Here is a 12,984-nt window from a genome sequence, read left to right on the forward strand (position 1 = left end):
CCCGAATCCCACGGTATCACGGGACCCGTGCTGAGGGGATTAATGGCCTGGGGGTGAAACAATTAGCCAGGCAGTTAACGAAGCCTGTAATGCTGGGTAGACACTCTCCGTGTTGCATTACGGAGTAAGATCTACCACACTGTGCTCTAGTTCTTACTATTATTGTTAATATTCATGAGTGATGGTCGGAACAGTATGAAACGACTATAATTTGCTTTTAGATGACCCATTTTTGCGCCTTTTGGATGGAGTCAATGGAGTAAATTGTTGAAACGTAACTCAATCTTAGGCTTGTTTTCGAAGCCGACGACATGAATCTCCAAGCTCCAGAGCGTTGATTAATAATTAATTATTATTATAAAAAATTATTATAAAAAATAAAAATCCTAATTATTAGGAAAGAAGCGGATACGAATTTGTGGGGCCCTCCTTAGCCGTGCGGTAAAATGCGCGGCTACAAAGCAAGACCATGCTGAGGGTAGCTGGGTTCTGGGGATATACAAATGCAAAAATGATATACAAATGCCTCATGATATACAAATGCAAAAATGGTAACTTGGCTTAGAAACCTCGCAGTTAATAACTGTGGAAGTGCTTAATGAACACTAAGCTGTGAGGCGGCTCTGTCCCAGTGTGGAGATGTAATGCCAATAAGAAGAAGAAGAAGAAGAAGAAGGATATGAATTTGGTGGATCTGCTGAACCCTTTGACTGATTAGAGCTCTGTGTAAAGGTGAGATTCGGAAATTCCAAACGCAATGAAATCAGATCTCTTTACAAAAACGAATTCGTAACTCATAAGAAGAAGCAAAAATATGTTTGAACTTCAGTACCGATGCATGGTCAAAATCAGTATTAGTCCACTTATTGTTGAGTCGAAACTGATTGAGGGGCGCGCCTTTGAGAGTTGGTATAAGCCATTTTTCGAAGGGTACCGGTACTTTAATCTAAAGAGGTCTTACATTAAGCTTGAGAAATATATGAATAAAAAATGACTACTTCATTTCTTCTCAATAGAAATGGAGCAGAAAGACATGCACTAAACAAATGACACGGGTATACTACAAAATTTCAATTAAGTGGACGCAGTGGTTCATCCCGAACAAAAAGCTGTAGCTGGCAAATAGTTTAATATAAATATATAGTATATTTGCATTTACAAGAGCATTCACAAGAGTGTCAAAGCCAAAAAATATAAAACGTGAGACTAACCCCAGACAGGGGTGTCCTACGAAAGGCTGAAACACATAAGGCTGAATACTCATAAGGCTGAACTCAAAAGGCTTAAATCCCGAAAGGCTGAAAGTCTCAAAAGGCTGAAAGTATCAGAAGGCTGAAATGTATCGAAAGGCTGAAATTGATGGGATGAAATGAATTACAACCATATGATATGTTGCACCAACTATGTTGAGTGGTTGGATAGTGAATAATGAATAAAGAATAGAGAATGATGAATAAAGAATAAAGAATAAATAATAAAAAATACAAAACAAAGAATAAAGAATATGGAATAACGATTAAAGAATAAAGAATAAAAATAAAGAATAAAGAATAAAATATAAAGAATGAAAATTGCACAGAAAAAAAGGAAGGAGGAAAGAAGAAGGAAGAAGAAAGAAAGAAGATGGGAGAATAGAGAGGGAAAAAATTGAAGATTGAAGAAAGAACATAGAAGAAAGAAGGAGGAAAAAGTAAGATAAAGATGGAAGAAGGGATAATGATGAAGCAAGAAGAAACAAGGACAAATGAAAAAGGAGGGAGATAATGAAAAAAGGCAGAGAGAAGACGGAAGAAGGAAAATGAAAGAAATATTGAAGAAAAACCATAGAAGAAAGAAGAAGGAAAAAGTAAAATAAAGATGGAAGAAGGAATAATGATGAAGCAAGAAAAAACAAGGGAGGATAAAGATGGAAGGAAGGATAAAGATGAAGAAGGAAGAAAGAAGAAGGAACAAGAATAAAGAAAAAGGAAAAGGGAGAAGGTAAAAAAAAGAAAAAAGGGGAAAAGAAGGGAAATAAAGGAAGAAAACAGAACGAAAGAAGAAAGAAAGAAAGATGAAGAAACAAGGAACAAGGAAAGAAAAAAAGAAAGAAGAAGTATGGACGAAATGACGACAGAAGGAAAATGAAAGAAGAAGAAAGAAGGTAGAATGAAGAATGAATTGAGAAAAAGAAATAAAGAAAAAGGAAGAAGAAACTTGGAAAAAGAAGAAAGTAGAGGAAAGAAGACAGAAAGGGAGGAAGAACATGGTAATGAAGAAGGAAGAAGGAAGACAAAGAAAAAACAAGGAAAAGGAAGAAGGAAGAAATAAGAAATCAAAAAGAATGTTTGAAGAAGGAAGAAGAAGAACAAAGAAAAATGAAGACAGAAGAAACTTAGAAAAAAGGAAGAAGCAAGATGGAACAAGGAAGGCAGAAGAAGGAAATAGGAACAAGGAAGGAGGAATTAAGAAGGAAGAACTATGGAGGAAGAACTAAGAAGAAAGTTAGAACGAAGAAGCAAGAATGAAACAGAAAGAAGGAACTTAGAAGGGTTAAAGAAGAAAGAAAAAAAAAATGAAAAAAAAATAAATAAAAAAGTAAGAAGAAGAAAGAAGGAAGAATACAAAAGCAAAAGGAAGAAGGGAGAATAAAAAATAAGAAAGTAATTTTAGCAAGAATCAAAAACCAAATACAAGAAATAAGAACAATAAAGTCTTGTTCTTCTTATGTTACCTCAACATTTTTTGAGCTGTGTAGACTAAAAAATAAGAATTCCGTATAAAAATTGAAAGACAACAAGAAGTTGCAAGAAGGTTGCGGATCATTTTAGTTTGTGCCCCTATTAACGTCAAATGTGAATCCTTCCACAAAAATTAGTTTCTCACGATTTTTCAGCCTTTCGAGTTTCAGCCTTTTGTTATTTCAGCCTTATGTGAGATTTTTACTTTTTCAGCCTTTCGTGTTCAGCCTTATGAGTCTTCTGCCTTATGTGATTCAGCCTTTCGTGGAAGACCCCCAGACAGTTACCGGAATTCATCACGAGGGTAGTTACTCATCTTATGCCGAAGTAAACTGCAGCGAGAAAGGTGCAAGAACATTGCGACGTCAACAAAGAAACAGAGAGCACACTTAGAATAAATCGCCGAATTCGGTAAAATTTTACCGAAATCTCAACAGCAGAACTGTTCGGTAAATAATTTTACTGATTTTCGGTGATTTTGACAGTTGAACAGTGGAAAAAATTACAAAAAATCTGTAAAATAATTACCGAACAGATCTGCTGTTGAGATTTCGGTAAAATTTACCGAATACTGTAAAATGAGTTAAGTGTGAGGTCAACGCAGACATACGACGGATGCCCACTGCGGAACGTCAAAATTGTCATCGACGACATGAACGCATATATAGGAAGAGGGGAAATGTATAGACCGGTCATCGGACCAGATAGTCTGTGTTCAGGTGTAAACGGTCATTTGGAATGTATATCCTTAAATTGGTAACCCTATACTTTATTGTTTTTTAATTATTATTTTTTTGACGGTGTACTGAATGAGTTTGTGGACCGACGCGAAGAATAAAACACGTTTCGAATCTTTTTTAATATACAGTCCGTTTTTATTCCCAGAAAACTGAAGAATAACCCGTACATTTTGGTCCATTCGATCACGGATGTGTCGTACTGGTTCTCGCGCGCGGTTAAATGCCAATTTCAACTAGGAGAGCATCGAAAATTCCTGCTCTAGTGCCGGTTGCGCAGCAGAAGGCAGCCAAAGCAGAACGTGAACGCAAAAAGAAGATGGCGGAAACATTAGCAGCTTTACAGCGACAACGAACTTTCATAACCTCAAAAGTTGCTCGCATCAAATCGAGTCTTCAAAACGCGGATGACGAACAGGTTCCGGTGGACGAGTTTGTGCTGGAAACATACATAAGGACGATTGATGCGGCATATCACGAAATGAATGATTGTCAAACCAAGCTGTGCGCGGCTGATCCTACAAAGCAGGAGGAGGAGGAACAAGATTACGTCGAATTCGAGAACCTTTTCACCGAGGTAAGGGCTGTGGTGTGCAGGCTTCTGAAGGAGCAGAAAAATGTACAACACTCTACTGCCTTACAAACTATATCCGGTGTTCCTCAACCGATCCGAGTACAGCAATCGATTCTGCCTCATACCCCTTCCAACGTTTGACGGAAAGCCTGAACACTGGTTTAGGTTCAAGCCCATGTTTACGGACATCATTAATAAATGTGCCACGGAAGACGATGCTACGAAATTATATCATCTGGATAAGTGTCTCGTTGGAGAAGCAGCTGGTGCCATAAATCAACAATTCATCATCGATAACAACTACGACTTGGGACTTTTTAGTGCAGCGACATTAAGACAAGCGAAAGGTGATGGAAATTCACGCGAGTTGGTTGTTGCAGGTGAAACCCACCAACACAGGAGAGCGGAAGACAATTAAGGGAGTTGATCGAGGAGTGTAAAAGACACGTTGAATCGCTCAGATACCACGGGTACGATGTACTAGGCCTCTCAGACGTCGTATTGGTGAATGTTCTTGCATCTAAGCTAGACTACGAGACGAAGAAACTGTGGGAAGCTAGCAATAGACACGGTGTCATTCCGACATACAAGAAGACAATTGAGTTCCTGGAGAAGCACGCAACAGTTCTAGAACGAGTGGAGGCTTCTGGCCAATACAAGGCAAAGCAGAAGACCATACCTACTCTATCATCCAAGACGCCATTTTCGAAATCTTTTCCATGCGCTTTAACGATCTCCGAAACCAAGTGCGTGTTTTGCGGGAAAGAACATCCCAATCACCAATGCGACGAATTCCTGAAGCTTTCACCCAGTGAAAGAAACGCCAGAGCCAAGAAAGCTGGTGTTTGTTATAACTGTCTGAGAAAAGGGCACCTCACGGTAAAATGTTCGTCTAAGCATTCTTGCCGTGAGTGTAACAAGCGGCATCATACAGTTCTCCATATCGATTCGACAAAACCGAATGATAACACTGGTACAGATACAGTGAAACCTGTCGAAAACGATAATGTTGTGCCAACAATGAGCAACGTGGTAACCCTTAATTGCGAAACTGCTACGAAAGGATACAAAGATGTGCTGTTGTCTACTGCGGTTGTGAATATTCTTGACGAACATGGCAACGCAAGGCTGTGTCGTATTCTACTTGACTCCGGTTCACAACTCCATCTTATTACAGAAGCAATGGCAGCACTCCTTGGGATTCAACGCGAGAAGTGTGCAACCAGCTTAGTCGGAGTCAACGGCAAGGAGACCCAAATCAAGCACCAAGTGACGGTGGTGCTTCAATCTAGATCTACAAGTTACCGTACCACCATCGAATGCTTAGTTGTGCCGAGGATCACAGGCATACTTCCGGCTCAGAAACTCAACACTTCGGAAATAGCGATTCCCGATCACATTCGTCTGGCAGATCCGGAATTCTATAAGCCTCAACGAATCGATCTTTTGATTGGTTCCGAGCTTTTCTACAGTATCATAATGACCAACCGTGTCGAACTGGGGCCCGGGCGTCCAATCCTCCAGGAAACATTTTTTGGATGGGTTGTTGCTGGACCAATCAATGGTCGCTCGTCATGTATGCAACCACAACATTGCAACACGGTTTCAATCGCAACGGAAAGTCGACTGGACGAGCTGGTTCAACGGTTTTGGTCTCTTGAGGAAGTACCAATGGCTGCTAAGTTGTCACCTGAGGAGGAATTGTGTGAGCAGCATTATGCTCAGACTACAACAAGAGATTCATCTGGAAAGTATGTGGTCAGACTCCCGTTTCGTGAAAACGTAAGCAAGCTTGGTGAAACGAGACAACATGCGCTACATCGATTCCAGCAGTTAGAAAAGCGGTTGAACAGTAACGAAAGATTGAAAGGCGAATACGATTGTTTCATCGACGAGTACATTGGACTCAATCATTGCCGAGAGATATTTGAACCAGAGGCAAGCAGTAAACCAAACTGCTTCTTGCCGCACCATGCGGTTTTCAAGCCGACGTCATCATCAACGAAGTTACGCACAGTGTTTGATGCGTCAGCGAAATCTTCTTCGGGACTCTCACTGAACGACGTGTTGATGACAGGTCCGATCGTTCAGGATTCGCTATTAGACATCACGATGCGATTCCGGATTCACCAGTACGTGTTTACTTGTGATATCCCTAAGATGTACAGGCAAATTACAATGTCAGCAGATGATACTAAATTTTTGCGGGTTTTTATCGTCAGCAATCAACAGAGCCGGTTCGCACATTTGAATTGACCACAGTAACATACGGAACGGCATCTGCCCTTTGCAGCAACTCGAACGCTAAAGCAACTCGTACAGGATGAAGGCAATCAGTTTCCCATAGCCGCCGAAATTATTCTGCATGATTTCTACATTGACGATACATTGACCGGTGGTGACACGATAGACTTTATCAAAACGGCAGCGGATCAGCTAGTGCATCTACTGAAGCGTGGTGGATTCCATCTACATAAATGGTGTTCCAACTCTGAGGAGTTTTTGCAAGCGATTCCGGATGAACTACAAGAAAAACGAACGTCATTAGAAATCTGTGGAGCAAACGATGTAATCAAGACACTGGGATTATTATGGAATCCTCAAACAGATGAATTCTGTTTCCGGATTAACCCTGTTGTGGAGCAGGCTGTAATTACAAAACGCCATATTCTTTCCGAAGTTTCGAAAACTTTTGATCCACTGGGTCTGTTGGCACCATCTATCGTACTTTGCAAACTGTTAATTCGTGATTTGTAGAGGTTGGGAGTTGCTTGGGACGAAGAAGTTCCTCCCGACCAAATCAATTCCTGGATGAAGTATTTGGCCAGTTTGAAAAGATCAGAGGGACTGAAAATTAGCCGATGCGTTCTCTCAGCAAACCGTGTTAGTATCGAGCTGCATGCCTTTTCGGATGCATCTTTCTCTGCATACGGGGCGTGTGTATATATAAGGTCAATTCTCCCTGATGGTAACGCCGAACTTCACCTGCTGACAAGCAAATCAAGAGTTGCTCCGAAGCAAACGATCCCACGTCTCGAGTTATGCGGATTTTTGTTGATGACTCGATTGATTACTGTTGTTATTTCGGCGCTGAAGCTGAATTTCGACAAGGTGGTTTTATGGACGGATTCCACCATCGTATTATGCTGGCTACACAAATCCCCCCACGACCTTAACACTTTTGTGTCTAATCGTGTTGCGGAAATCAACCGGTCAACCACGGAATTTGAACGCAAGTACGTCGAATCAAAATCGAATCCGGCTGATATGCTGTCGCGCGGTGTTTACCCTGAAGATTTGAAGAATAGTGACGTTTGGTGGCATGGGCCTACTTTTCTAAGAAATTCACCATACATCGAATTTGAAACGACAGAAGTGATTGAAATTCCAGATATAAAGAAGCTTGTTTGTGTCACATACGAAAGGCCTCAGGAGCTACATGTTCTTACAAGGTTTAGTTCATTCAATCGTTTGTGACGAGTCATGGCGTTTGTAGCTCGATTCATCAGAAAGACAAGGAAAATCGCATTGCAAAACGATCATCAACCGTTCCCTGCTGTTGAAGAATATCAGGTGAGTTTGGATTTGAAGAAGAAATAAACCAAATCGAGAAATTTCATCTAACCGGCGAACCTAAACATAAATACGTCGGTAAGCTGCGGAATCTCAACCCTACATTGGAATCCGGTATCCTGAGAGTTGGAGGGCGGATCAAACACGCTAATCTTACATTTGAACAACGCCATCCTGCTATTCTACCTTCAAATCACCACGTGACGAGAATGATCATTGACGACCTACATCATAGGTATCTGCACATTGGTGCAAATGGGTTGTTATCTCTTCTTCGCCAAAGATTTTGGATACTTGATGGTCGGAATCGAGTACAACAACACTTGAGGAAATGCGTACGTTGCTTCAGGGCTAATCCTTCCAAGCTTTCACGATTCATGGGCGATCTTCCTTCTTATCGCGTTACTCGAGCTGATGTTTTTTCACGAGTCGGAGTTGACTATGCAGGACCATTCTGTATCAAGACTGGCAATCCACGTAAGCCGACCATCATGAAGGGATACATAGCACTGTTTGTGTGTTTATCATCTAAGGCTATTCATATGGAGTTGGCGGTTGATCTCTCCAGTCAAGCATTCATCAACGTCCTGAAGCGTTTCGTTTCAAGAAGAGGAGTACCCACCACAATTCTGTCAGACAATGGTACTAACTTTATAGGTGCCAATTCTGAGCTTCACAAACTGTATCAGTTGTTCCGGAATGAAGCTACAATCGAGGCGGTCAGAAACTATTGCCTGCCGCTGGAAATTAATTGGAAATTCATTCCTGCTCGTTCCCCTGAATTCGGCGGCGTATGGGAAGCAGGAGTAAAGTCTGCGAAACACCACATCAGACGAGTAGTTGGCGAATCGAAGTACACATACGACCAATGGAACACTATCATAATTCAGATTGAAGCCATCTTAAACTCAAGGCCACTCGTACCAATGTCGTCTGATCCCAGCGATCTCAAGGCTATCAGTCCAGCTCATCTTCTGATAGGTCGTGATTTGACTGCAATTCCGGAGCCGTCGCTGGAGCATCTAAAACTAAATACATTGTCGAAGTATCAGGAAATTCAACGGATAAGAGATACCTTCTGGAAAAGATGGTCATCCGACTATCTGCAAGAGTTACAGCAACGTCCGAAGCATAATCGTCATCATAAGGAGTTAAAGATCGGAGATCTGGTCGTATTACGGAGGATAATCTCCCGCCTCTGCAGTAGAAGTTGGGTAGAGAGGACCAGACGCATATTGGAGCAGATAAGGTTACCAGAGTGGTAACTGTACGGACGTCGAGCGGTTCTTTCAAGAGGACAACTGCCAAACTGTCGTTGCTTCCAATCGAGGATTGAGTTTCTACGGAAACTGCAAGGCGAGGGAGAATGTTCAGGTGTAAACGGTCATTTGGAATGTATATCCTTAAATTGGTAACCCTATACTTTATTGTTTTTTAATTATTATTTTTTTGACGGTGTACTGAATGAGTTTGTGGACCGACGCGAAGAATAAAACACGTTTCGAATCTTTTTTAATATACAGTCCGTTTTTATTCCCAGAAAACTGAAGAATAACCCGTACAGTCTGCACACCGTATCGAATGATAACGGCCAACGATGCATACACTTTGCAGCCTCCCGCGGAATGATAGCCGAAGCACCTTCTTTCTCCGCAAAAATATCCACAAGGCATGAGGCCTCACCTAATTAGGAAACGGAAAACCAAATCAACCACGTTTTAATCGACGGTAAATTCTTCTCCGACATCACGAACGAAGGCACTTACCGCAGAGCGAATATTGAATCCGTTGCAGTATGCCTGCTCTCAAAACTCTCGACGGTGTACAACATGCGTTGAAGTCGAACGCCGCGGCCTCAAAACGGTAGACTGGAAGTGGCACTTCCAACGGAAGAGCAGCTAGGCGCAGCAGAATGTGAGCAGTTAGTGGAAGAGAAGAATGCAGCATGGGCGAGATTGCTGCAACGCCGCACGAGGGCAAACAGGCGCGGAACAAACAAAAATCATTTTACGGAGGAAAAAGCACCAGCTGGGATTGACCAACTTCCAGGAGAACTATTTAAACATGATGGTGAGGCACTGTCTAGAGCCCTGTCCTGGGTCATTACTAAGATTTGGGAGGAGGAAGTTTTGCCGCAGGAGTGGATGGAAGGTGTCGTGTGTCCCAACTACAAAAAAGGCGATATGCTTGATTGTAGCAACTACCGCGCAATCACATTGCTGAACGCCGCCTACACATAGGGGCACTCGGGGAAATATGAACATACGGGGCAATATGAGCCACCCTCATTTTGAGCTTATTGACAAGTTTTATCATGTAAAAGTTATATGATCTTTAAGAGGATGCTCCACATATGCATCAACGTGAAAACCGCATTAAAATTCAATTCAAACATGAAAATACACTTGAAAATGTAAATTTTTGCTGCATAGGCAAAATTATTATAAGATTTGAAGTTTATAAATAAGGTTTTGACACAAAACTGATTAAAATATAGGTCAAAAATACACCACAATCAAAAGATATATTAAAATTGAATATTGTGCACACATGTTTGTATTGATACAAATCTGAATTTATCATAAAACTGTTTTTTCCCAAAACCGGTCTCTATGGGGCAATATGGGCATACCTGCACAGAGCAAGATATCAGGCCTTAAAATGCGAACAAGTTTAAATTTCAGTAGTCAAATACAAGAATATTATCATATATGTAAGATTCATTACGAAAAAATTACAACAGCGCATTACTGCGATTGAAACAGAAAAAATGATCATTGACCAATTGAAATGTGGCTGTTCAAACGGTGAAGAGTGACAAATAGGTTCAATTCGCTGTTGTGCGGTTTTTTAATTTTATTTGGTATGGAATACTCACAACTGTTGTAGGAATATCATATTCTTCCATATTACGATACTTTTTTTGCCTAAATAAAGGTTTTGGATGGGTGGCCCATACTGCCCCAAATGGTGGCTCATATTGCCCCGTATAGTCGGGAACACACATTGAAATCAATACATTTTCAAAAGTGCATTCCAACAATTTCCAAACGCATTTTTCGTCATTCATCGACGTAATATGAAAGGTAACATTCTCTAGTATAAGTCAACTACATTTAAACGATGTTCTTTTGAGTTTTTCGGCGCTTTTCAGAACGATTTCCTTAGGTGGCCCATATTGCCCCGATCACCCCTAATCTATTCATCGACTTCAAAGCCGCATATGATACAATCGATCGGGACCAGCTATGGCAGCTAAAGCACGAACACCGATTTCAGGATAAACTGACACAGTTGATCAAGGCGACGATGGATCGGGTATTGTGCGTAGTTCGAGTTCCAGGAGCATTCTCGAGTCCCTTTGAAACGCCCAGAGGGTTACATCGCTTTGGAAGAGCAGGGATTGACACGAGTGGTACAATTTTCAATAAATCCGTCCAGCCATTTGGCTTCGCCGATATTATGGCACGTATCTTTGAAAAGATGGAGGAAGCCTATATCAGATTAAAGAGGGAAGCTAAGCGGATCGGACTAGTCATCAACACGTCGAAGACAAAGTACATGATACGAAGAGGTTCAAGAGAAGACAGGAATGAACTCTTCGGGTTCTTTTCAGTGTAAAACTATCCTGTATAATGCATATATAATTGCTTTTTTTTATTAAAATGTTGCAAATGAAACTACGCAACAACAATAAACGAAATTATTATTTATTTATTCAGACTAAGGCCGAAGTGGCCTGTGCGGTATATAAGAGTCTTCTCCATTCGGCTCGGTCCATGGCTACACGTCGCCAACCACGCAGTCTACGGAGGTTCCGCAAGTCATCTTCCACCTGATCGATCCACCTTGCCCGCTGCGCACCTCGCCTTCTTGTGCCCGTCGGATCGTTGTCGAGAATCATTTTCACCGGGTTACTGTCCGACATTCTGGCTACGTGCCCGGCCCATCGCAGTCGTCCGATTTTCGCGGTGTGTACGATGGATGGTTCTCCCAACAGCTGATGCAATTCGTGGTTCATTCGCCTCCTCCACGTACCGTCCGCCATCTGCACCCCACCATAGATGGTACGCAGCACTTTCCTTTCGAAAACTCCAAGTGCGCGTTGGTCCTCCACGAGCATCGTCCAGGTCTCGTGTCCGTAGAGGACTACCGGTCTAATTAGCGTTTTGTAGATTGTCAGTTTGGTACGGCGGCGAACTCTATTCGATCGGAGCGTCTTGCGGAGTCCAAAGTACGTACGATTTCCAGCCACTATGCGTCTCCGAATTTCTCTGCTGGTGTCATTTTCGGCAGTCACTAGTGAGCCCAAGTACACAAATTCTTCTACCACCTCGATTTCGTCACCACCGATGCAAACTCGCGGTGGGTGGCTCACATTGTCTTCTCTTGAATCTCTGCCTATCATGTACTTCGTCTTCGACGTGTTGATGACTAGTCCGATCCGCTTAGCTTCCCTCTTCAGTCTGATGTAGGCTTCCTCCATCTTCTCAAAGTTACGTGCCATAATATCTATGTCGTCGGCGAAACCAAATAGCTGGACGGACTTATTGAAAATTGTACCACTCGTGTTAATCCCTGCTCTTCGTATTACCCCTTCCAAAGCGATGTTGAATAGCAAACACGAAAGACCATCACCTTGCCGTAACCCTCTGCGGGTTTCGAAGGGACTCGAGACTGCCCCTGAAACTCGAACTACGCACATCACCCGATCCATCGTCGCTTTGATCAACCGTGTCAGTTTATCCGGAAAACCGTGTTCGTGCATTAGCTGCCATAGCTGATCCCGATCGATTGTATCATATGCGGCATTGAAGTCGATGAATAGATGATGTGTGGGCACGTTGTATTCGCGGCATTTCTGCAGTACTTGGCGAATGGCGAACACCTGGTCCGTGGTGGAGCGTTCGCCCATAAAACCCGCCTGGTACTGCCCCACGAACTCCCTTGCAGTTGGTGCTAGTCGACGGCATAAAATTTGGGAGAGTACCTTGTAGGCGGCGTTCAGCAATGTTATTGCGCGGTAGTTGCTACAATCCAGCTTATCGCCCTTTTTGTAAATGGGACACACGACACCTTCCATCCACTCCTGCGGCAAAACTTCCTTCTCCCAAATCTTGGTAATGACCCAGTGCAGCGCTCTAGCCAGTGCCTCACCACCGTGTTTAAATAGCTCTCCTGGTAGTTGGTCAACCCCAGGGGCTTTGTTGTTCTTCAGCCGGCCAATCTCCTCCTGGATTTCCTGGAGATCCGGAGCCGGTAGAATTATGTCCTGCGCGCGTTCTCCCAGGTCCATCACCATACCGCCATCTTCGTCTGCCACATCGCCATTCAGGTGTTCTTCGTAGTGCTGCCGCCACCTTTGGATCACCTCACGCTC

General features: G+C 42.5%; 2 protein-coding genes across 2 annotated transcripts; both read left to right on the forward strand.

Annotated features, from left to right (window-relative positions):
• Positions 1-5,051: 5,051 nt before the first annotated feature.
• On the forward strand, positions 5,052-6,287 carry LOC134209525 (uncharacterized). The gene has a single exon (XM_062685506.1). It carries the CDS (start codon positions 5,052-5,054, stop codon positions 6,285-6,287), a length of 1,236 nt encoding a protein of 411 aa, XP_062541490.1.
• Positions 6,288-8,095: 1,808 nt separating this feature from the next.
• Positions 8,096-8,869, forward strand: LOC134209526 (uncharacterized). Its single transcript, XM_062685507.1, has one exon. It carries the CDS (start codon positions 8,096-8,098, stop codon positions 8,867-8,869), a length of 774 nt encoding a protein of 257 aa, XP_062541491.1.
• The last annotated feature ends 4,115 nt before the right edge of the window (positions 8,870-12,984 follow it).

This window comes from Armigeres subalbatus, chromosome 2 (genome assembly GCF_024139115.2).
Source record: "Armigeres subalbatus isolate Guangzhou_Male chromosome 2, GZ_Asu_2, whole genome shotgun sequence".
NCBI lineage: Eukaryota > Metazoa > Arthropoda > Insecta > Diptera > Culicidae > Armigeres > Armigeres subalbatus.